The 27048-nt window shown below is 38.6% G+C and overlaps 1 protein-coding gene across 2 annotated transcripts in view; it reads right to left on the minus strand.

The window, feature by feature from the left end:
* BEND5 (BEN domain containing 5) overlaps window positions 1-27048 on the minus strand; it is a 904791-nt gene that overhangs the window by 712234 nt on the left and 165509 nt on the right. For both annotated transcript variants that reach the window (XM_087960250.1, XM_026665827.2), the window contains exon 4: window positions 20365-20459. In XM_087960250.1, the coding sequence (XP_087816376.1) occupies window positions 20365-20459 (95 nt within the window). The remainder of the gene's footprint in view (window positions 1-20364; window positions 20460-27048) is intronic.

A 27048-nucleotide genomic window follows, 5' to 3' on the forward strand; every position in this document is an offset into this window, starting at 1 on the left:
TATATTTTTACAAAAAAGAAGATATGTAATAAGTTGATGGTGTGATTCTCTTCTTTCACTTTGCCTTCAATAAGCCCCTTATATGCTCATGAAGAGGGAAAACAGAAAGAAGAAAGACATTGTGGGCAAATTCTCTGTGCAGAAGCCAAAAAGAGGAATTAATTATTGGAGAATCTCAGGATTGGGAAACCGGGAGATTGTGAGTTTTAGTTGTGTTTTAGGCATGAAAGCCAGTTTGGTGACTTTGGGCCAGTTACTTTCTCTCAATCCAACTCACCACACAGAGTTGTTGTTAAGGGGAAAAAAATAGGAGGAGGAAGGAGTATTAGATATACAGCATTTGTCACCTTTATTTATAAAAATAATAAAGGCAGGATTCTTGTTTTTTAATTCATTGACCCATGAAATCTATACTACTTAAAAGACAAAATTGGGATTCTATATAGCAAAGACATAGGCACTTATTTAGATGAACTTCTAGTTAGTACAACCAATTCCATAAATGCAGAATTTGTTTACAAAGAGAACAAATATGAAATGATTTCTCCATGTTTTTCCACCCATTTATTATACCTCCTATTCATAATTAAATGTGGAAGATTCCAGGAAACTATAGTGTTGAGAGTTTAACTAAACTCCATTTTGTGTTTGAACAAAGGGGCTATATTTCTTTCATAGTTTACCGAATGTACCTTGAGCACACCTATTCACATACAAGAAATCATAGAAGTCTTTAATTAGGAGACTTTGCTGAAATGGCAAATAAACAAAGAAGAAAAGAGTTTTCCTCTGGTTAAAGCAAATTAAGCCTTAGTGAATTCTTAAGGCCAACCTTTTTTCTGAATTGCCCCTCTCAGAAAAAAAAAACAAACTCTTCTGGTAAAGTGAGGTTTAAACTTTGCCAACTATACCTTGAAAGAAAAAGTATTCAGTCTAGAGATAGTAGTGAAATCGAACAGCTCTGGGGATTTGGAAGTATTTGTTTTTTAGTGGAGACATGAGAAACCCCCAAAAAAGGCTATTAAGTCCTCCTTCTCTTCCTCATTGGGGACTTTGAAGCAAGAGTATGAAGTATTTTGCCTCACATCAACAACTTTTAAAGGGCAGAAGTTCCTGAAATTAGGGCCACAGAAAAGCAACGGAGGATCTGTTTAGACATCTGCCGCAGGGGCCAACATAAATAATTTTCAAATATTGTTTAGAAATGAATGCAGCAATTTCAAGATAATTGGTAAAGGGCTTGGGTTATTGAGGGGTGGCAACTTGGCATGAGACAATGTAGTCCAAGAATTTCTAAATAAACCACAACAAATATTTTTCCAAATATATAATAAAACTAAACCCCCATTCCCTAATTGTTGCTCCCAACATTGGTCTTATGTTTTCAAAAAATAAGAAAATAAGAAAACTGAAATGGAATTCAACTGAACTAGAATGGAACTGAAATGGAATGGAAGAAGAATAAAAACTCACTACTTGTTCAGCATGAGTGGTCTTTTTCATCACTAAATCCAGAAGAATAGCCTAAAGGAAAGTCAGCTCTCACACCCCCATTCTTTTCCCCCTTTGTCTTCTGTCCTTGTTGGAGCAAGCAGCAATGGCGGAAGGTACCGATGTGGATGCGGAATTTCCAGTTGAGTGTGGAATGGATGAGGAGGAGGATCGGCCACGGGACGAAGGCATGCGTGAGTCCTCAGCAGGTACCATAAGTGGTGACACACCACCTGCTGGCAGAACGGGGGATACTAAAGGTGAGACTGATGAGGAATTGCAAAGCGTTGTGAGACCCAAGACACGAAAGGAGAGAAAAAGTGGCTTGGACTTCCATGAGGATTTGGGGGTAAAGGTGTTAGAGGGAAGCCACCTCCTTTTGCTCCTGTGAATGCTGGAGCATTTGATAAATGGAGGGAAAGGAGGATAGCCGACGACAATGAATGGAGGTGCACCTCCACCTCCAGTCTGGGGGCAAACACTTCTAGAACTTCTCCATATGAAGTATGGGGAATTGTATAAGGGACCACACCCCCAAAAGTATGTGGGACAACATGGGGGGGTGTCGAACAGAAGACACTTCCTTTTTTAGTTCTCTTCCTCGAGAAGGAAGGGAACGTAGCAGCAGAAGTGCAGGGAGTGAGAATGCAACTGGGTTTGACTCTTCATTAGCTGACATAGTCAGCACATCGGAGCCCCGGACGAGAGGAACTAAGCAATTGGCTTCCAGTGTGGGATGGTGTTGGTGACGGGGATATGGGTGTTAATGGTATTTGGTACATAACCTGTATATTTCGCAGTGAACAGTAACATGGTACGAAAGTAACCTGATGCAATAAGTATTCCACATAGTGGTAAATCATCATTGACTGGATGACGGATGCATTAATTATGTAATTAGCTAATGTATGACATGCATAAATACAGCTCTGGCTGCAGATGAAGCCAGAGCTGACTTTAAACTATTATGCTTCATTGTTACCCAATGTTTTGGAATGGAAGAATAAAAACTCACTACTTGTTCAGTGTGAGTGGTCCTTTTCATCACTAAATCTGGAAGAACAGCTGAAAATTTGACTCATAAATTATCAAATACATTTCAAATCTCTAAAATGAAATTTTAAGGGTAAAGTTTTGAGTCTCACTTCTGGATATGTATGTAATGATGGTTTATTGTATTATACAAAAATAAGAGTTTAGTATAAGATGAATGACCTGCAATGAGTTTGAAGTCATTCTCCGTATCTTCTTTCCGCCTCTTGCTATCCATAAAGATAGTTGTTTAAAACTTTGCCTACATTGTGTTTATTATCAGTGGTGGGATTCAAATTTTTTTACTACCGGTTCTGTGGGAGTGGCTTGGTGGGCGTGGCAGAGGAAGGATACTGTAAAATGTCCAGTCAGAGGTGGTATTTGCCAGTTCACTGAATTACTTAAAATTTCTGCTAGCGGTTGTCCAGAACTGGTCAGAACCTGTTGAATACCACATCTGTTTATTATGATATCTGCACAAAATAATTATCTTTGTTGTTAATGAAAACTTCTTTAAACAATCAGTGATTTTATTGGTTCCGATTTCCAACTTTTTAAATCTAACATATGGCCAGTTTTTATATGTCAACCTTTTTGATTTTCTATTTGTAAAGTTTGATTGCATATGAATTTGTCCCCAAAATATGGAGAGAAAAATTGTTTTATCAGAGTTGATTAAGTAGCTTAATTGCCAAAGCATGGCAATGTGGAACACTTTCTCCGATATTCCAGAAGGAAAAGGAAACTGGGGAAAATAAGTAGAAGAACTGGTCTAAGGGAGAGTCCTAGCCTTGGAAAATCTCCATCTGTCAGAGAGTTAATGTTATGAAAATAGTGCCAATCATAGCATTGACAGATCTGTTGTGATATTCATTTAGCCTTTTCATTTTAGGTTATTTAATAAAAGTTATTTGATCTCTTTACTTGTTTAAACAGGGACTGGGCAATCCTTTATTTTATTCACATTCCATCTAATCACATTACCTCATAGTCACAATGAAATAAAGGGGGGGGGATTCTAAACCTGGAAAGTATTTAATGCTGGAGCAAAGGCAAAAATATCCTATAGATACCTCAAGCAGTTTGTGGGATTTTGCTTTATTTCTGAAGAACAATGAAACAACAAGAAGAAGAAAAAACTACTATTATAAGGACAGTTCTAGTAAATGGAAAAGCATGTGTCGTCCCATTTACCTAATAAATACATTTTTAATTTTTTTTCTTACCCCCAATCTTTGCTTATTTTTCATCTTATTTTTGTTAGAGATTACAAGCAGAGTCTGTTTACACCATATGTGAACACCATAATCCAATCAATTGTGGGAATTAAAAAAGATTGTTTTAGCCCCAAACAGCCTCAGAGCTGGAGCTAAATTCCAACTCAGTCTAGATTCAGTCACTTGTGCTGTGCCAATACAGATTAATCTTTCAATAAAGTTAATAGATATATTCTAAAATGACCTAGAGTAATAGGGCTGCTGTAGAAACTCTTTATCTCTCTCTTAATCCTGTGCACAGTAGACAGAAGCAATATATCCACCACATTTTAATATTTTTAGTAAAAAAAAAAAGTGGCAGGAAGTCTCTCTTGATTGAAGAAGATCAAAAGCAGTCAAACATAACAGTTCCCTCATTTGACATCTTTAATTCTGTGTATTAGCAGAGGGATTAATATTTAGCCTGGTTGACTAGATCAGCCACGTGGTATGAACATAGCCAAGTAAATCTAATGTTTCCTGAAACTTCACATCAGTTTTCTCTGGTTAAAACTTAGCACAAATTTTTAACTGAAAAAAAAATGAGCAGGTTATGCCCTGACCTTGAAATAATTGAAATCTAGATGTCTTTTATGTAAAAGCATTCTGACTCCTTTTTATTGCTATTTAAAACACTGTTTTAGATTTCACAAGATATTATTTAAACCAAATAAGTTCAATGAAAGAAGAATTTAAAAACTTAAATTCTCAGATTGGGAATGATACTGATCTCAGCCATGGTTTCTTTTTTTTGTAAACTGAATTAAATTTGAACAATGATATTGATTGAAATATTTAGGGAGAAAAATAGAGCACTGTCGGGGCATTTGCAAGATTGGCTTCATTCTAGCTGTTCAAAGTAAAAAATGTGCCAATTATTGCATATCAAGCCTTGTGAAGACTTATTTAATTCACACATATTCCCTATTCATCCATTCATACTCCATCTTAATACTGAGACCTGCCTTCCTGGTAGAGTCCAATGGCCTTCCCCAGCCCCAAGACATGCCCCATGGCCCATTTTCCAGCCCTCGGGGTCTCCACAGCCCTTGCCTCCCTGCTAGTTCTTTCCCCTTCCACCTACAGGGCTTTTCCACTCACACTGGGTCCCCACAGGCCTTTTGTTCCCTACCAGCTGTCCTCCCCTTCTCATCACACATTGCACACTTATTTTTCGAAGGTCTCTGGAGCTCCAGACCTTTCCCCAGCAGTGTGTAGACTTTGTTAAGTTCCTAGAAGCAGCTTCCATTTCAGTGCAATGGCAAGGAATTGTAGGAGTACTCAAAATGGAAGCTCCTTCTGGAAGGCAGCCAAGCTGCTCAGAGACAAGTGGCCTGCCTTTCCCAAAATGAGATTCGGAAATCTTAAAAAGATAAGTGTGTGATGGGGGGAGGGTAAGGTTGGTTAGGAGCCGGGCCAATTCCTGGTGGGACTTGGCAGGGCAAAGAGAGGGAGAGAGGCAGAGAGGTGCTGCAGCATCCCTATGGTTGGTCTTAAGGACAAATGACCACAGGGCACTGCAATGGCTGTAACTTCAAACCCAGGTCATAAATAGCAATAGCAATAGCACTTAAACTTGTACACCAATTCACAGTGCTTTTTCATCCCTCTCAAGGCAGTTTACAGAGTCAGCATATTGCCCCCAACAATTTGGGTTCTCATTTTACCTACCTCAGAAGGATAGAAGGTTGAGTCAACCTTGAGCCTGGTGGGATTTGAACTGCCAAATTGTAGGCAGCTGGTTGCAGAAGTAGCTTGCAGTACTGTACTCTAAAACACTGCGCCACAGAGACTCCTAAAAAAATAAGTTTTTTGTTTGGGGGTGGGTGTGTATCTGTCACATTTGCTAAGTGACAGGTCATTAAGTGAAGACCACCTTTACCTACATAGCAACTATGTTTGAACACGGGTCCTAGTTCACTATATCCATGGAATTATGCATGATGGCATTGTTTAATTCAACAAATATGCTTTTTCTCACTCATATTAGCCTAATATTTTCTCTAGTTTTCTTTCTAGAGTTATGTAGTTTGTTTTATTTTTTTGAAGTAAATCATCATTTCCCCATGTACTGCTTTCAGATATGCATATAATTCTTCAGTTGATCAACAGAAACAGCATGTGTTTATATATAAAAGTTACAATTCCTGAAACAAACTTAATTTCTTATAAATATTAAGATGACTAATATGTAGCATTTGCATAAAATAGGTCCCATGCTGCAAGATTTCAAAACCAGCCCTACTCACACATTGAATAATTATATAGATTGTGTTGTTGTTGAGAAAATGAAATTATGCAGGCATTTTCAATAAACAATGGTCTTGGGGATTGCATGAACAATATTTCAAATTCAACTATTGCTGTAAAGTTTTAAATTCACATTTTAAAAGCTTTAATTGGAAATATTTTATAGTGCAATGATTTTATTCCTCAGCAACAGAGTCTGCTGTGAAAACACACTGGGTGCTCTGCCTACCACACCTGAACTTCTCTGACCTAATGTTTTTCTCTGCAGGGGTTTTGTGAATATTTCCCACAGATACAATACGCAGGATTAAAAAATGATACTAAGAACAAAAAAACACATGATTTATTTTTTTCTAAATAAATGTTGCTGATAAATTTCCAAACATTTCCTGTTTTGACATAAAGGCCGTTGGTACTTACCTGATACGCCCGTTCTCTGTGAGCTGTGAAGAGCATCCAGTGATGGGAAGGTGCTTCAGTCCCTTCTAGGAAGGCTGGGCTTAAACTTGAGGACACTCCTCCTCCTCCACAAGACTCCTCCTTAGTGTCCCCAGTTTTGTGAAGCCAAGGTGTTGATACCCTATATGCTTAAGCCTATGTAATAACCCTGGCTGGAACAGACCCTCTACCAGACGGAATAAAAAGGAGGGGCTGGATGCTCTTCACAGCTCACAGAGAATGGACGTATCAGGTAAGTACCGACGCCCTTTCTCCCATGAGCTGTTCAGAGCATCCAGTGATGGGACCTACCAAAGCTTGGCACTGTCCTAAGGGAGGGACTCCATCTGGGTTGCAGACCTACCTGTCTCTGAAATAACTTGCTGCAAAACTCACCTACCAAATGAAGCTTCAGCAGAAGCAAATACGTCAATTTTATAATTTCTAATAAATGGAGATGGAGAAGCCCAGGTTGCAGCTCAGCAAATCTCCTCTATTGTAGCTTGGGTCGCCCATGCTGCTGTGGTGGCTGCACTCCTTGTGGAGTGAGCGGTAATGCCTTGGGGCACTGGAATCGAGTGAGAGTCATACGACATAGTGATGGTGGCCCTTAGCCATCTACCTATGGTAGAGGGTGAAACCTTGCGCCCCAGGGTGTTAGGCTGAAAGGACACGAAGAGGGCTTCTGTCTTTCTGGAGGGCACCGTGCGCTTTATGTAGATGCATAAGGCTCTTCTTATGTCCAAGCGGTACCATTGGTGTTCGAGCCCATGTGATGGACATGAGCAAAAATTTGGGAGCACCAGCTCTTGAGCTCTATGGAATGCCGAATTAACTTTTGGAATGAAGGAGGGATCTGGTCTGAGAACCACTCTATCCGAATGGAAAATGCAGAGGTCTTTGCGCACTGATAATGCAGCTAGTTCGGAGATTCTTTGGGCAGATGTAATTGCTATCAGGAAAACTACTTTGTAGGTTAGAAATCGAAGTATCGTGGTCCTTAGTGGCTCAAACGGACCTGTAGTAAGGGCCAATAGTACCTTATTTAAGTCCCAAGTTGGATATTGGTGCACTACGGGGGGCCTCAAGTTCTTGGCACTGTGCAGAAAACTGCGAATGTGAAAGTGATGAGATATGGAGGTAAGATCACACCAAGATATGATCGAAGCCAGGACCGCCACCTGTCTCCGCACAGTATTGGGTGATAACCCTTTGTTTAGGCCCTCCTGTAAAAATTCTAATAACTGCGCTACTGATGAGGAAGTGGGGTTGATCTGAACCCTCTGACATCAATGGCAGAAGCTAGACCAGGTGGCCTCATAGATTCGGTTCATTGAAGGACGTCGAGCCGACTGAATAGTATGAATAACTTGAGTAGAAAGGTGTTCATCTCTCAGACGTCGCCGTTCAACTTCCATACTTAGCCATTGGGGGCCTGGGTGTAGCACTGGGCCTTGAGACAGCGATATGACCAATGATGGGATCCCCCTCGGTGGTACCATCGAGAGGTCCTTCAGGTCCGTGAACCATGCTCACCTTGGCCAATAAGGAGCCACTAATAGCAGGTCCACTTCTTCTTCCAGCAACTTCTGAATCAATTTGGGGATCATGGGGAGGGGAGGAAAGGCGTATAGCAGTCCGATGGGCCAGTGACATCTGAGGGCGTTCACGTCCTCTGCTACCTGCAAGGGATAATGAGAAATGAATCAGGGAAGCTGTGCATTGAGTGGGGAGGCAAACAGGTCGACTATCAGTCGGCCCAACCTCCAAGTAGCCTCCAGAAAGATCTTGGGGTCCAGATGCTACTCTGATTGGTCTAATGTGGCTCTGCTGAGCCTATCCGCTTGTACATTTGCTACTCCAGATATGTGCTCCGCCCTTAGAGAGAGAAGATGGATTTCGGCCCACAGGAATAGTCTTTCTGCTTCCCTCATTAGTAGATTGGAATGAGTGCCCCCTTGTTTCTTGATATGGGCCTTTGTAGTTATGTTGTCTGTTAAGACGAGCATGTGTTTGTAATGGAGATGCAGGAGGAATTGTCGGAGTGCCAAGAACACCGCTCACAGTTCTAGCCAGTTGATATTGTGTGCCTTCTCTGAATCCGTCCAAAGGCCTTGTGCTGTATGTGATTGGAAGTGGGCCCCCCATCCCACTAGACTGGCGTCTGTTGTAACAATAGACCTGTGTGGATCCTTGAAAGGGTATCCCTTGTTGATTTCGGGTCGTGTCCACCATCGTAGAGACCTGAGAACGGTTGATGGAACTTTTACACAAGTCCTGGCGTCGTCTCGCCCGGCGCATTGGAATGGCAACAGGAACCATTGCAGGGTTCTTGCACGGAACTGGACCCAAGGAATAATAGAAATTAAAAAAATCATTTTTCCGAGCAATTTAGAAAGTAGACATAGTTGAGCCAAATCTCTAATGCTTTCTTGTCTGTCAGGGGAGAGGAAAACTTTGCCTTCCAGGGTGTCAATGATGGCACCAAGGTGAATGAGTCTAGTAGAGGGTGTTAAATGACTTTTTGACCAATTGATTGAGAACCCATGTTGTTGTAGGGTTACAAGTGTAGTTTGAGTGTTCGAATTTGCTTGATTGATGGAAGATGCCAGAATAACAATGTCATCCAACTAGCATTGAAGTCGGATGGACCTATCTCTGAGTGATGCTGCCAAGGCAGCCAAGACCTTTGTAAAAGTTCTGGAAGCTGAAGCTAGGCCAAATGGGAGAGCAATATATTCGTAATGGACATTGTTGTAACAGAAACGAAGGAATTTGAAATGTGAGGGCCTAATTGGGATATGTAAGTAAGCTTCTGTGAGGTCTATGGAGGTAAGGACATCGCTTTTTCTGATGCTGAGTAAAATGGATTCAAGAGTGGTCATTTTAAATTTTCAGTAAACTAAAAGTTGGTTTGGACGTTTTTAAGTCCAGGATTGCCCTCCATCCCCCTGAACTTTTAGGGACCATGAAGAAGTGCAAATAAAAACCAAGAGCTTTTTGATTAGAAGGGACAGGTTGTATGGCCCAGATCTCTAGTAGATGTGCTATGGCTGTGTCCATGAGAAACCTTCTTTCTGCATCCCTGGAAATTGGGGACTTCATAAAAAAATCTGGGGTGGTGGTGGTGGAGCTGAACTCCAGTGCCAAACCAAATCATACTGTGTTCCTGACCCATGTGGCAGTGGTAGAGGAGTCGCATTGGTCAGCAAACCTTTTTAGGCGACCACCAATGGGAATCTCGTTGTGGTCGTTACTTGGACCTGCAGAAGGGCCTAGATCCTGTTCCTCAAAATTGTCTCCTAGGATGGAGTCCTCTTCTATATCTGTCCCCAGGTTCAATTCTATCTGTCTGTTGTCTGAATCCAGGCTGTCTTTGAAATCTTGGATAGTAGGGTTGGTAGAAGGGGCGAAAGGAACCCCTGCAAAAGGGCTGTGGTGATCTGGACTCTGATCGACGAAAAAGAGAGGGAAGAATTTTCTTTTTGGTTCTGGTTTCAATTAGGAGGGGTTCAAGCACACTGCCAAATAGTTTGTTCTCCGAGATGGGAGCTGAGGCAAGCCGCCACTTGTGCTTGACGTCTGCCTGCCAATGCCTGAGCCAAAGTAACCTTCTAGCCGCAATTTGGGAAGCAATGGCCCTAGAGGAAAATTTAACTACATTGAAGGTAGCATCTGCTGAAAACTCTGCAGCGGCGATTAATTTAGCCACATCTTGATGTGCCCTAATGTTTGAGGCTGGAATGGTATCCCTCAGGTCGCGGAGCAATCTGAGAGATGATCTGGTGAAAAAGGAGGCGGCTGTGGCCACTCTGATGGCCCATGCATCCGAGATGTGTGCCTTGCTAGTTCCGCCCTCAAGAGGCTTGAGAGCCTCTTCAGCTTCACTTGGGATGGGTGAGGAGGATGCAAGCGCAATGATAGGCTCGTCCACTTCCAGAGTGTTTAGAAATTTAGAGAATTTGGGTGCCAAATTATAGTATTTTTTATCATGTCCTGTGGGAGTGGGATATAAGGCTGCTGCAGCCCATTGTTTTTGCACTAAATTGGAAAACATGTGTGGCACAGGGATAACCTCTGCCTCAGTGACTGATTGAGAGAATACGAGATCCTCTGCTTCCCCTGGAGTATTTGGTGGGGGAAGGGTACCCATATTATCCAGCCGTGCGGTGTTCTTGACCTTAAACAGCAGAGTTTTAAATAATTGTGGGCGGAATAATCCTGTAAATACGGGGAGGTCAGGTGAGAGGCCTTCATCATCAGACATCCCCCTTTCTAGCGGATCCACCTCTGACAATACCTGGTCAACGGTGTGTACCGACCCCTCTTCCATTTGATCCATTGGATCCCCTTGATCTCCCATATCCTGTGTGTACTGAGGGTCTCTGACAGTGGGCAATGATAGTTCTGTGGGGGGGTACCTGATGAAGATGTGGATCCGTGATGCCCAGAGATCATTCAGAAAGGGATCCACAAACTGAAGGTGAGAGTGTTCATCCTTCCTGAATAGCCTGTTGGATGCCTGCTGATATGCCCTTCTGGATAGCTAGCTCCATCCACGCCCTCATGTTGTCAGGGATTTCCTCCAGAAATTCCTCCTCTTGTCTGAGGCCAGCTGCAGTTGGAGTGAATGTTGCCTCTGGGGCCCTCCTTGGGGAAAGAACGTTAGAAAGAGCCTCCTGGGGAGGTTGTATCGATATGCTGCTCCTTCTGGATAAATCCAGAGGGGCGGTTGGAGGGTTCTGGGCCTGTGAGGTAGAGGGTATGATGAGTGGTGAAGAGGTGGGCTGTGCAGCTGCTCGTGTACATTTTTCCACCTGTCTTTCTAATGCCTGATGGTGTCTGCTGCATCTTTCTCTGCTGCCTTAGAGATCTTTTTGGGCTCTGTGGACTTATCTCTATTTTTAGCAGTTAGTCTAGATCTGGAGTTGTAGTTGCTGGCCATGGTAATGCCTTTGATAGATTAGTAATGGAAAAGAGGCTATGAAATTAGGTGGCTGGAACACCTAGGGGCCTGCTCCCTTAAGGGGCAGGGGATCCTGGAATAAGTAGTTCCCCGATGCCTTTAGCAAATGTTGTCTCCTGTATTGTTTTGTTATCTATCTATCTATCTATCTATCTATCTATCTATCTATCTATCTATCTATCTGTCTGTCTGTCTGTCTATCTATCTATCTATCTATCTATCTTTTAATAACTTAAAGATTTGTAGAATTTAAGTCAATCAAGTCAATTTTTGAATAAAATACTTGTAACATCAAATATGGAGACCAGAACACCCCCCTCCAGACCCGGCACCTATATGAGGGCACAGAGGTCTGTAACTGATAATTAGATCAGTTTAGCTGCACTTATTGCCTGTGAAATCCAGCAGTTCAAGTCCTCTATCATCCAGTGGACTGGTGGTAGGGACTTCCCCTTCCCAGGTCCCCAAGAAGGGAAACCTTGTTGGGTAACTTGCCTCACAGACAGTAACAATTACTCAGCAAACTTAACCACACGGCCTTTAAAATGGTGGCCGCCTCGTGGCAGAATGAAAATGAAAGCAGCTATCACCGCCCGGCCTGCTGAAAGCAAAACCACTCAGCGGGAAGGTGCAGGGGCTAATTCCCTGCCCTGAGGTGTTCTGCGGGGAAAGCCTCGTAATAAAAAGGAAAAAAGGCTGCACTTTTAAATGGAAGCTTCAAACCTCAAAGGGACAGAGCGTTTACTCAGCCGGCTGGGAGATCGGAGAGATAAGCCTCCTTGTTTAGAAGTTTAAGGCAGCGTGTCTCTGAAACGAGAGGGTTTTAGCCTCAGGGCTGATTGGAAAGATAAGCCTCCGCGTTTATGAGGCTTTAGCCTCGGGAGGCTGGAACGCTCATAAAAAATGAGCGAAATGACTTTTGGAGGTTCCCAGGGGTGGTGGGGGTAGTTGGTTACAGAAACTATGGTTTTACCTGACCTGAGAAATAAATCAGCTAAATCAGCTAAATCGCCAGTGTTCTGTTCCGACCAGGAAACCAATAACACAACCTCTCTGAAGAAAGGCTGAGCTAAAACTGGGGACGCTAAGGAGGAGTCTCGTGGAAGAGGAGGAGTGTCCTCAAGTTTCAGCCCAGCCTCCCTAGAAGGGACTGAAGCACCTTCCCATCACTGGATGCTCTGAACAGCTCATGGGAGAAAGACTATTTCTAATCCATACCATACTTGTTGTTGCTTTATTGTATAATACATTATATTGTATTATTTAAAATATTAATTAAATCTTATATTCCCAACAGATGGACTCCCATACAAAGTCAAGTTAGCTTTCCATATTTGGACCCAAACTTGTTTTATTTTGAGGTGGGGGAAATCCCTTCCCTTTGTGTTTAAACCAGATAACTCTGTTTTTCTTTCCCTTCGCTAGCAGTAAATTCAGGAGTTTGCAATACAGTCCCTGTTACATTCCAAGATGGTGTCAATGGACATCATTTTTTTTTTAAAAAAATGTATAAAACCTTAATTATCTATATTAGTGAATATTATCAACAATATTAAGTATGCTCCCTGACCAATCCTTGAATGATCATGACCTCAAATAATGGTGGGATTAAAATTATTTTACTACCAGTTCTGTGGCTGTGGCAGAGGAAGGATACTGTAAAATCTCCAGTCAGAGGTGGTATTTTCCAGTTCTCCATGGTCAGAACCTGCTGAATACCACCTCTGACCTCAGAAATAGGTAGTGTGACTCCCACAAAACTCCTAGATGATTCTTACCAGAACCTGCAAGTTAGAAACCCTCTAACCATATATAGGTGCCATATATAGACACAAAATCATTTCCAAATCACACCCACTAATTTAAATAAAATCTAATTCACTTCTTTACTACAGGTTAGTCCAGATTAAATAAAATTTACTAAAATAGAATCTAGTAGAAATACAAAAGTAGAACATACAGAATAAATTAAGGCATGCAAGATAAAAATATACAAGTATTCTTGCATTATTTGGCTATTAGCAATAAACAAGTTTTACAAGCTTTACAAAATTTGAAATGGCAAGCATTACCTTGGGTCCTTATCTGCTAGTGAAAATTGAATATAAAATTTTTCAGTCTATCTTGGAAATTGAGTTAGAAGGGGCATTAATAAGCTGTTTCTATATGTCTCGATAGAAATTACTATATAACAGAACATGAGTTCATATTTCAATATTACCATCTTTAGAAGGGCAAAGCCTTACCACACAGGAAATTTTGTGGATTTTTTTCCTCCAGCTCTGCTGATGGTATTATATTGAAACATAATATCAATGCTTGCCAAAATTTATCATTTGTAACTTCAGTCAGATACAATGCTGCTTTGAAGTGTGCATTGCTGTGGCCCAATTGTACCTTGATGACCATTTACTATATTCATTTCATATAATAAATAAATAAATAAATAAATAAATAAATAAATAAATATAAGCAAACAAACAAACAAACAAACAAACAAACAAACAAACAAACAAATAAATAAATAAATAAATAAATATCATCATCATTTTAGCCATTATCTATCCACTGCAGGATGAAGGTCTCTTCTGCATGTTTCCAACCTATATGGTCTTGAGTTTTCTTTTGCCAATTGGGCCCCTAATACTTGCTGATGTCGTCAATCCATCTTGTTGTAGGTCTCTTTCGTGGACTCTTTTCATCAGTTGGGATCTAATCTATGACTGCCTTGGTCCACCTGCCATCAATTCTTCTTGTTATGTGACCAGTCCATTTCCATTTCAATTATTTTATTCTCTTGATGATATCATATACTTTCGTTTGTTCTCTAAACCATGTGCAGGTCATATACTAAATATAAATATCACGCGCACACACACACACACACACACACACACCAAGTATTGCAAGCCCAATTAGCAAAGGTATGTGTGTGCAATACTCTGATTGCAATCCTATATTTAGGACCCTAACCCTAACCTTCTTGCCTTTAGTTCCTTACCAGAATAATTTAAATACAGAACAGCCAGAATGTTGACAAATGTTCTACTACATCCCCTGAGCAATTCCAATTCTATATACTTCTCTCTGACCAATAATTAAATTCCTACACATTTCTAAAACGATATCTAAAATTTGAACCACCAGGAAAATTGTAGGATTCCCTTATAGGGAAGTATCCTTTTTTTGAGGTACCTATTAACATATAATGTTCAAATGAGATCAGAGACCAGATCCAAATCTGATGTTAGATCTATATCTGTCCAATAATGCTGGATTGATGCCCTTTCCAAGTATATTGGTGGTATCTGTACTACTATCTTCAATATCTCAAAACATTTTCTTATCATTACTGTTCTAAAATCAGCTAAAATACTGTGCTTTTAAGCTGGCAAAATTACCTTCATTAAAAAAACAACAAAACTAAGTTTTAGAAATCATAATTTTTATTGGTGCCTAATATTTTTGAAAAATTATACTTTTTTTGCTTTAAGGCAATTTGAAGTCTTCAACAAATAGTAATGCTACAAAGCATATATTTTGCAATTACTCCTGAAGAAAAATAACATTTGGCTCTTTTTGAGAATTCAGTTCTCCCTTGTTTTCATGCTTCATACAGTGCCTACTCTCTTTGCTTTCTTCTTTACCATCTGCCCATTTCTCTGAGAGAAAGTGCCAAAAACTTTGACTATGTCATCCACTGCCATCATGTAAAAGAGAGTGCCATCTCCACCTCCACATATCCCTGTGGTATAACTGGAAGACAGTTTGGAATAAACATATTAAAGGTTCCAAAAAGATCTTACTATCTTTTAAATAACTATTAGAGGATGTAACTTTTGCCAACAAATATAAAAGTCATCCCAATATCTGGCAAAAATACTTTTATGATTTTTCTTATTTACTAAAGGAAAAGTCCCAATATTACTAAATGTTAATTATTCACATACGTAAGTTTTACAATATTAAAGACTATACTATAATTGTAATTTAATAATTCAGTTCCAGAATTTAATTTAATACCAATTACGAATGTATAAACAGCTTTTAAATCTCTCTCTAACTCACATTATAATTCTCTCTTTTACTTATTTCCTGGCCTACTTACCTATCCTTGATATTTTACTACTTCAGTAGGACAAAAAGACACAATTATCAATCCTTAATTCTTTTTCCATCCTATCCATGAAGAAAAAACATCTATAGAAATTAGAATCTAAGTTACTCCACAGGAAACTCTCTACCATCCAAGCTACTATAGGGGGGAAAAAAAACTACTACAAGAATATTGCAATATAGGCAATAGATGTCAGAGTAGACCTTGACTAGAAAGACAAATAGTTCTTTAACAAGCATTCTGCCAAGTGAAATAAAAACAAGAAATGCGTGCAACAATTTTACCATGGCTGCTCTACTAATATAAAATAAAAATATAATTACAGACACACACACATATGCACACAGAGACATATGCATATGAGACAGTGCAAATTTCTTATCCAGACCCTCAACTCTTAAAAGATTAAAGTCTTTAAGAAGTTGGGGGCTCTTGGTTAAGAAATGAATAACACACCCCTCATTCCCTACACACATTAATGGAATAATGACACTTCTACGATTTTCCTCTTTCTAGAATGGAATTCAACTAGCTACTTGCCATTTAAAGGTATCATTTGGATTTGGCAAGAGATATTACAACAGTATTCTTTTGTCTTGAGGCAATAATGGCTAGATTCTCCTTTGAGAAGGGGGCTAGTGTAAAATTGGGAAAATAAGTAAAGCACAATGTTCACATAATTTCACCTCTACTGACAGCTCTGGTTATCTTTGCAGATGGTTAAGCAATGACCGGTCAGAAATTCACTAGAATTTTAATAATCTACTTCTAAAGCAAGAGCATAAAGCATAATTCTAACCTCAGTCTACACTGAAAGTCTCCACAGCTCTGGGCAGCAATCTCTACTATTGATAGAGGTCATTGATGGCCCAATGTACACCCAGCTATCACATCATTTCAGCAATGATAATCGGACAATTGACTAATATATAAACCAAACTTATGTTTAAATGTCTATAGAGATTCTCAGTCATCCAGATCATGGTTGTCCCAACAGTGCTTTTTCAAGAGGCAGCTTGACTTTTTTGTTTTTTTAAAAAGACTTTTTGCTTCAAGAAGCTTATTCAGATCTCATACTTTGTCAGCTCATACTGAACCACAGAGCTTCTGTTACATGATTCTATTGTTTTAGTTTCTGGACCAATTTTGTGATCCAAACAGATCTGCTCTGGAACAAACTAAAATCTGGCTTGGATCTTGTGAACTCAGAATATTACGGTCACTGATGCTACCCTGTTTCTCCAACAATATGGCCTCCCCAAATAGGAAGTCCCAGCATGTTTTATAGGCATGGAAGACCCTCCCCCCAAATTAAGGCCTATATTAAAACATGCGAAATGGTGGGGAATGGTGGGGGGGCTTGCCGTTAGGAAGTACTTTTGTTGCACATCCGGATATGGTGCTGCCTGCATTGACCCCGATACGAAGTGCCCCACCAACGCCGAGGTCAACATCCAAGCTGTCACCGCCCGCCTGAAGTTGCAAGGGGGGGGAATTAAGTCACCCCTGAAAAGACGGCCTAGCCATTTTTTCGGGGCTCAAAAAAAAATAAGACCCAGCCTTATTATATGAGAAACACGGTAGTTTTGATAACAATAGTGAATCACATCATAATGCACAAAAAGCAAGTCATTATCACAGGGAGTTATATAAAGTTCCCTTGCTCTGTTTTTGTATCTCAGAGTGTAAAATGTCTACTATTGCTATTAAGTTATTTGTCTTTCACAATGATTATTCCATAGGGAAAAACTACTATTCTATAGGTGCTAATTAGAGTTATCCATATGATGTTTGTTGGGATAACTTAAATGATGAGTAGCCAGTTGTTGCTTACGAAAGACAAGCACAACTTGAAGGCTAATGTCTCTATTGAGACAAGCTCTTGCTGAATATAAAGTTATAGTAATTCTATACCTAGGGATAATATTTGCTGACTTTAGAAAACGTATTTCCCACTGAATAAGTCATTTTTACTTCACTTTTTAAAATTTGCAAAACCTGATGATGGCAATGCACAAGCATATCAGTAGTCTACTATGGTCTGTGCTATACAAAAAAGATTAGTGTTTAGGATGTGGGTTTCCATAATTCAGAAGTCTTGTTGCAATTGCAAATGTAGCCCCAACCATTTCCAAAGTTCAAGACTAGAATGTAATACATTCTGTACTAGAAAACTCTTCTTTCAAAGCAAGCTATTTTCATCAAGAGAGAAGTGGAAATCTGGTGATGGGGAGGACTGGATTCGGTGATGAGAATACATTCTTATTGATCAGTATAAATCGTGCCATGTTATACTATTATATCAGGAATGGATTGGTTACCAGTACATTTCCAAGTGTAATTCAAGATACTGATTGCTTAGATACCCAATGGCTTAAGGACACAGTACTTAAAAGACTGACTTTTCCAGATAAAAACTGCCAAAAATGCCTGCTCATGGTCCTTACCTCTCAGGTGTTGCAATACAAGGAGGGCCAATGGTGGATATTCAGTATAAGATTTCCCTATTGTGAAATACCTTACTCTCCAAGATTAGAAGATTAGGTCTCCAGTCTTATGGCCTTCCAGAAAGTTGTAAAACTGTTCAGGACAGCCTTTTCAAATTAAATATGGAGTCACTGATAACAGACTAAATTTACTGTTTTATTATATTGTGTATTTTACTGTATTTATTGGAATGCAAATTTGGCTGCATGACATAGCCCTGAAAAAGAAGAGAGGGTGAGAAATGAACTCAATATTACCCTGCTTTAACACTCTGTGATACACTATGTTTGAAATCGTTCCAAAGTTAATCAATACATGCCAACAAATGTAATTGAATTTTGAATAGAATTAATGACTGGCATATAAAGGAACTCTTGATACCTCTGTTATGCTCTGGTAGTTTTTATGCTGATCACTGATCTGAACCTAACTAAGGGGTAGAGAAATTAAAAACACCTCTCCCAGACACCTAGTTGGGTCCAACTAAGGGTCCAATCCCTCTATACAGAGGTGTTACGTAAAGATATGTAAGATTAGGAAAAAGCAAGACAATCTGATTTCAATGCATTTAACTATCAATTGTGAATGCATGTCATTATAGATATCTTTCCTTTTTTAAAAAAGCAAAGTATTTTGGCTATATTTTAAAAAGTATGCAGAGTATTTTTACTTTTATAAGTAAAATGTATTTAAATAATATGTAAATAATGCAGACTACTCACAAGATAAGGACTAATCATGGTTTAGAAATGTTTTTATGAGAAAGTCAATGTGTAGATACAATACTTTTAATGACAAAAACACTGCTCATCTGTAATTTTTTCTATGCAGTAAATGAAAGAAGCTGCTAATAACTATGACCGCTTGGTTTCTATTACAGAATGATTTCGTTTTAAGGGATGTGTATCAATGTCCTGAAAGAAAAATCTATTTTTGGATACAACTGCAGAAGCTAAATAAATCAATTTATCAATCATATTTAAACAGGACATTGCTAGGCAGGATAAACACCTATAAGTTATTCTAAGCTTTTAAGTGAAAAAGTGAGGTATAGTATAGTATACAAATATGCATAAAGAGTGATAAGGTTACTATGGAAAGCAGATGTTTTCTTAAAATTGAATGGAGCATAACATTTCTAGTGCAAAGATTAAAAAATGTATGTCAATAATATATATTATATTCCATCAAGCACAATGGCCAAAAACTATTTTTATGTATTTAGTTTTATGTTTTTATTCTATTTTCCTTATTGTTTATTTTATTTTCACTTACAGTATTTTAAATCCTCTGTCATTTGATCTCATAATAATTAGTCTGAATAAGAGTTTCTACTGCTTTTATTTATTCATGCTGGATAAATATGAAGAAAATAAAATGAAAAGGGCCTTGGTACAGAATTTCTACCTCATTGATTTATTGTTTTTGAAAGTATATATTGTTTTTGAAAGTATATGAACAACTTGCAAATACATGTTATTGAACAAAAGATGTAAGAATGTCACTTTTAAATATACAAGAAAAGGCCAAGTTTCCATTTCCTAGTTTCAGGGTCTTTTCCAGAGAGTTTACATAGAATTATATTTCAGTATGGAACCATATAAAAAGCATAAAAAGGACTATTCAGTGAATTCTAAAGTTAATTGGGAAAAATTAAGACATGCTATAGGAACAGGGAGGTCAGAAGGTGACACACATTTGCTTAATATTATCTATACATAATTGGGCTTTAAATTGCCTCATACAAGATCTGAGTAAACAGAAGACAATAATATTTCACATACCTGCAGCTGTAACAGCACACTGATTGATACGATCACAAACACTTTCTAAATTGCTAACTGTATCCAAATAGCCCAGGTAATACAGCTTTTTAGTTCTCATTCTCAATACAAATTGCTTTAAGAATATGTTATGATCTACTTTTCTTGCTTTGTTTTATCATGTGTCATGTGTCATGTGCCTACCTCACAGTTCTATAAATCATTCGAATTGCCCCATATAACCTTAGTCAAAAAATGGTTAACATTATAGTGATCCATCCTTTAGCATTCAGTTGAGCTGACTATCCAGTGAAATGTTATGAAAATGTGACTGGGAGATCACTCGTCCTTGCTAGAGCCAAATACTAACATTGACTCATTCGCAAGGTCAGTCCACGTTATCAGAACAAATGCTGCTTTAGAAGGAAAACAGTGTGAAGCATATATAAAGAGAATAAAGATGACCAGAGCTTAATGAACCCCACAAAGAAAAAAGGAATGATTCCAAAATATCATAGCCAAAGCTTGCTCCGTAAAAACAATATTCATTGAGTTTTAACTTACCATTTAGGCCGGCTTGTGGATTTTACCATTGGAGCCATTCCATCTCGGTAGAGGCTCTTTGTTTTACTGAAGTTGACAATATTGAAAATTACCCTCTGAAAGACACAATATAAGAAGAGAATCTCAGCTATATTGTATATCACACACACACACACACACACACATTCACATAGGTTTCTAAATGTTAAATCTTTACAATTGAATAGTGCATAGCTTAAAACACAGACAATAAGGCAACCATTTACAAAACCTCTCCAGGTCTGTACATTTAACATTTCCAGCATTCTTCTTAGAGTACTTTTTGTATTGTATCTAAACTGTCTGCCCAAGGATTGAAAAACATTTTGTAGTTAAGTGAACAATTACTTAGGGTGACAATGGCTCCATGTAGGAATCTTTCAAACTGCCTAGGATTGTGAGAAAATTCTGCTGTAGTCTGCATTTGACAGTTGCTGTTTGTATTCCACTAGTAACCATTCCAGTGGGACACAGAAAAGAGAAGAAAATGAAGGAGAAGAGGACGGTGAGCAAAACTACAAAAATAGAACATATATTACTACTAAACCTCTTGTGCATTTTTCACCAGAAACAAGTTATATCAAAGAAAACTCATGGGAGCATGTTTTGAATCTACCACATAATGAAAACACCGGGTGGATGGGTCCAGCCCTTTCTGTTTAATAAGTCCCCACAGACCACAACAAAAACAGCATAATGTTCTGATTCAAAACATGCATAATTATGCAATTACTGAATACATGAAATAAATTAGGAACTACCAACACTTTGGAGCAAGTAATTATTTGAAGAAATAGCTTATTAATAAGAAATGAGCAAATTCATATTGTCTAATAACAACGGCTAAATCAGAGATATAACCATGCACGTTAAACTAATGATGGACAAATCTTAGTAACTGGGTGAGATAATGCAGGCAATTGAACAGAATATGTAAAAATTGGCTAAGTTGATATCTTGGTTTATTTTGGATAGTAGAGAGACAGTATTGATTCTAATGATTTTTCAGTGATTTCCAAACAGGGCTGCCATTTATGAAATGGTTACTCGGTATCTAACCAATTATCTAGAGGAGAAAGAAATGTTATTTCTAATTATGGATTTTTGTGTGTGAATTTTACCCTTGTTCTGAATTTTACCCTTGACCTAGATTTCAGAGTAGCAGAGTAATATTTTTATAAATTTTATATAATATTTTCATATTATATAATTATTATGTATTTCTAGTGTTTCACACACACCCAAAATAGCAAGATAGCAATTATGATGTTTTTAATCAATACTAAAATTGAATTGATTCCAAACTGTAGAAAAAAAGAGCCCTGGGGAGGAAGACTGCTGTTTTAATTTGGCTTATATTTGTAAATGCACCTTCAGTAACAGCAAGGGGGTTAGTTAAACTTCATGTACTTCCTAAATAAATTGGATAGGGGGACAGAATTTTCACACCAGTGGCTTTATTCTTTAGATACAATTATGCATGTTTTAGAAACAATTATGAAAAAAGTTTCTAATTCTGCTAAATGTAAAATGACTAACAAAAGACAGCTGGTAGAGACTGAAAATAGTCCCATCTCAATCAAGTGTTCCTCCTCTTCTACTAATAATTTGGGAAAATCCAATCAACTAGGTAAAGCAGAGTGTATGTATTTAAAACTGTATAATGCAACAATTTCATCACTTTCATAGTGTAGTTAGCAAAATGTTGCAGTCCCTTCGATAAGCTATGCACCACCTGAAATTCTTTCATAAAAGTGATTAACTTTATCAAACTATGCCACAGGATTAATGGAGCATAAAAACCTGAGGCACTAAAATATTAAACTATGGAATATTCTCAGTGGAAGTTAAAATCTGGTATGTAACCCATCCAGTGAAGTGTATAAAATTTAATAACTTCAGTACATACCCAAACCAAAAACCTAAGCAGCCTTCTCACTTCATCTCTGGAAGTGAAATAGTGCCATACAATGTTGTGATACAGTAAGCAAGCATTTGCTGAACAGGTAAAGAAGTTTGCTGGTATATATCTGTGTGCATATACATATGTGTGTGGTGTTGATCTTTTTTTTAAAGATTGCTACTGGCCTTGTTGAAGTTTTGTTCTAGGGCAGAACTTTTTGCTTGGTCCTTGCCACCATGGGTGCTTCCCAAGTGCAAGAATAGATGCCTTTCTTCTTCTATCGCCAGCCCATTGCTGATGCACCCCAAGCTAGTGTTTTCCAACTTTCCTTGAAAACTGGTGTTCTCCAACCCAAGCTGTTTGAGGCTCATCAAAGTGGATAGTCTCCAGCACTTCATTGCATTCTAGTGGTAACCTAATTCACATTGCTTGAACTGGCTGTGCAACCTTACTCATTACAGCAAATAGTCACAGACACTCCAGCCATTTTAGCCAGGGCCACCAAGATACTATGTTCTCTGTTGGTTGGCAGTTGCTGTCTTTTTATAATCTTATGCTTCCTTGAAGGATTTCCCTTCTGTTCCCTTTTTTTAAAAAAAACAACAACTTTAAGTTGCAGTGTAGGAATGCTATTTTGTTTTATGAAGTTGAACTGTCTGTTGTTCCTTGCTATAATAGTTCCTTGAACCTACAAAGGAATATAGGAACAAAGGAACAACCTGTTCCCTATTCCTGTAATTATTTCATTCATGTTGTTTTAGGTTTTCAATGACTGCTGCTAGTTTATATGGTGTTTTTATTTTGCATTTTATTCAAACTGTAATTTTATGTGTATTGTAAACCAGGAGGCCCCAACCCCTGGCCCACCACCAGGCTGCAGCCTGTTCAAAACCGGGCCATGTGAGTGATGGGCAAGTCTACACGTATGTACAAAGCTCCACTTGCGCAAGCAGCAGGTCCTTGCCCTCGCATGCAAAGCTCTATTTGCATGGGCAGAGGCCACTTGAGCAGAGGTCGCTTGTGCTCATGTGTGAAACTCCATTTGGTAGAACATTGCAAATCCTCTCTCTCTATCTCTGTCTCTCTCTCTCCCTCCCGCTCCCTCCCTCCCTCCCTCTCCCCCCCCCTCATAATAATTGTCTTAAGTGGAGAAATTTATAAAATGCTGCTTCAAACCAGTTAAACATTGTTCCTGGAAATTGCTCTTGAAATTAAGGGCTCTATAGAACCCAGTTCATCAACAATTCTTAGAAGATTCAATTCCAAGAATAGAGTTTATTTGTGAATAATCTTTCCCCTAAAAAGTTTATTCTTTCCCCCAATGGCTACTTGCTCACCTCATTAATGAACGGCGCATATTTGGAGGGTGTCGCTGGCGTCGCGGTGGTACGACGCGTGAACTTTATCCTCCGAGATCACCATCAATATATTCACGGCTGGACGGTCCCGATGGACCTAAACCGTCCCGTAGAGATGGTGATTGACTAGGGCACATCCTGTCAATCCCAGGGACATCGCAAAGTCCCTGGTTGATCCAGGAAAAGCCCTTTTGCCAGCGGCAGAGAGGCAGCCATTCAAGGTGCTGAAGCTGGGACAGCTCCAGAACGGAAGAGATTGAAGGAAACTGTGTCAGTTTGGTGAGATGAACTTTTACTTATTATTGCTTGAAGAGAACATCCTGAAAGATTTAAAGTGAAATTAAAAGTGAAGAGAAAAGAGTTTAACCTGCGAAATTAAACTAGTTAAAGTGAAAGTTTTTTTTTTTCTTTTTCCCTTTTTATTGGAACTTTAAATTTGGTAAAGTTACTGAATTTTAAACTGGACTGGTTTCTTTTAAATTTTCCATCTTTGTTTTTATTTTTATTTTTTTAAATAAATTTTTGAAAGTCTGTTTTGATTAAGACTCTTCTTTTGGATTTGAGTTTTATTTTTTTTTTTCAAAAAAAAGGAAGGATTCCATTTTTGCTTTTTGTTTCTGGTATTGGATACAAGAGGGGGGAGTGAAAGTGAAGGGGAAAAAGAATGTTTAAGAACAAATAGGATAAATGTTGCAAATGTCATCAGATATCTGGTTCATATTACCATATGTGGTGGGCATGCTCGGACGCAAAGAAATATTGGACTAAAATCCACACATGGTTGGGAAAAATGATAAAACAACATATAGACTTGAAACCAGATATCTTTTTATTGGGAATTATACCGGAAATATACAACAAAGAGTTGAAATATTTGATTGTAAATGTATTAACAGCAGCTAGGATTGTATTTGCTAAGAATTGGAAAAACGATAAAATACCTATGCAGGAGGAAGTTATTAAGAAAATTATGGACTGTGCTGAAATGAGTAAATTGACATTTGAAATTAGAGAACAAGAAGATAAACAATTTTATATGATATGAGATTTTTTTTATCAATGGTTGGACAAAAGGGCATGGTAATGTAATAAACTAGATAATTCTGTGATAGAAATTTAATAGATTGATATAAAACATAATATAGACATATATAACCATTGGTTGAAAGTATAACATAAATTTTAAGATAAAACTTGGAACATCTCGTATAAAATGATGGAATAAATAGTTTAGTCATGGATGATTAATAACTGACAAATATATAAGCATATGTTAGTTTGACAATGTGAAAATTGATATAAACTGTGAGTAAATGACTACACAAAAGATTTGTAACCAACTGACACACTGTATGTACAGGAAATGGGAGATGGTTTTAAGTTTTTATGTTTTGTATGTGTATGTTTGTTTTTAAAAAATAAAAATTCTTTTAAAATGAACGGCACATATTTTATTGCCTTTGATCTTTAAAATTGAGCTAGGAAGAGCATTCTTTTAAGGTGGGTCCTTGCATCCTAAAAAATTAGTCCAATAATATCTCCTTTCAGGGACCAAGAACTCCATATTCAACCGCATCTCAGGAAGGTGGAAACCCAAGAAACTTTCAGTACTGGCTTAGCGTCAGTTCTAAGTAATGCAATCATCATAAAATGAACTCAGAGGCATTGTAATTCCTCAAAGAACTATTTTATTTAATTAAACATCTTGGTACCAACTAGTGGAAAGCCAGTATTGAAAGTTTTCCAGGTTTCCACATCATTATAACTAGATTTTTCTCATTTCTCCCAAACAATATGTCACATTGTCCAACCAAGATATGGCATAGTTTCCTGACAACTTCGCTCCTCCATCCTCTGGCCGAACAGCTGTTGGCATGCAGTTGACTCATCACCCAGTTATTGTCAGGATTCCGGCACTTAACTCCATGTTGTTTTGGCTGGAGCTTCATTTATCTCAGTTCTCCTTGCTTTCCAGTTCTCAAGTGTGTCAAACTGAATTCGTACAATCCCACCACCAAACTAAATTCAGCCTTGACAGGAGCATTTTTTATGCATAATTTGAGAATCTGGCATGGGGGAAATGTTATAAAGAATATGTTTTTCTCATGTGACATGATTGAGATCTGAATTTGAGGATGGCAAATGAAACAGGAAATGACTAGGTATATGTGCAATTCACATATTGAAGTAGCCCTTATTTTCTCTATTAAATGTTAGGATGGGTGCAGAAAAAGATGCTATTTGTAGGCTTTTAAAACATGGAAAAGAGGGGAACTTCCGGTTTGTCGGCTTCGCCAGCGGCAGGGATTCGCGATCCTGCGCGATCCCTGCGGCGCTAGGCATCTTGGTGCCTCCGATCCTGACGGATCTGGAGGCTAAGGCTGCCCTGCAGAGGCAGCCGAAGATAGGGGGATCCAGAGAGGGGTTTGGGGGTGTTGCAGACCCTCCCCAGCCGGCTAAACCCCTTTTCTCAAGGCGGTCGAGCGGTCTGTAATGGCCGCCACAAAGAAGCCGGCAGCTGGGTAAGACTGAGCAGGAGGAAGAGGGGAGAAAGTTTCTAAGAGAAAGTTTTTTGGCTGACCCAGGACTTTAAGAAACGCCTAATCCTGAAAACTATGACTTCTTGAATGATACTTTGTTTCCAGAGGAGAATTTCAAGCAGCAAAACTGAGGTGCTGAAAGGGAAAGTTTACTCTCCTTCCCTATGGAATCAACAAATGGCCATTGAGAAACCTGTCTTTTTTTTATAAAAGGTAAAAACTTGGCTTCTTGTTATAAGTGGGAAGGGAGAGGACAAAAATATATTAAGATCTTGCTGGAGGAGATGCCTTGAAGATTTTGAGACTGGAAATTAATTGCAACAAGGCTCTAAAATACAGATTGGGGTTTTTTTCTTTTCCTTTTTATTGATACCACCCCAGGAAGAGAAAGTGAGAACTTTGTGCTTTGTTTGGACTGATGTCTCTGGGACTTTGGGGAATTGTTCTAACTTTTGAAACATGTTGGTTGTTTTAAGAAAAAGAACAAAGAAAAGATTTACAATGGCTTTACCTGTTGATGAACTTAAGGAATATGGAAAAAGAAAGAAAGAAAGCAAGGACGCTGTGAAGGAAGCCTTTCTTTTTTTAGAAATGGCGCTTGCTATTTATCAGCAAACACAACAACAGATGGAGGAAATAGAAGAAGAAGAAGAACAACAAGAAGAAGACGCCATCTTCAATGAATCTAAAAATTTAATTAAGAGAGAAAGGAGAAAGAGAGGAAGGAAAATGAAGGACTTAAGACTTAAAAAAACACTCAAGAAAGAGAAAAATAAGATGCAAAATCAACACAATGTTACTAAGCAAAAGAAAAAAGGAATACAACAGAGAGGGGAAGCTAAAAAGGCGGAGGTTATTAGAGGGG

Source organism: Notechis scutatus, chromosome 3 (assembly GCF_049901735.1).
Source record: "Notechis scutatus isolate UNSWTSFEM ecotype Mainland chromosome 3, rNotScu1.2, whole genome shotgun sequence".
Classification (NCBI taxonomy): Eukaryota; Metazoa; Chordata; class Lepidosauria; order Squamata; family Elapidae; genus Notechis; species Notechis scutatus.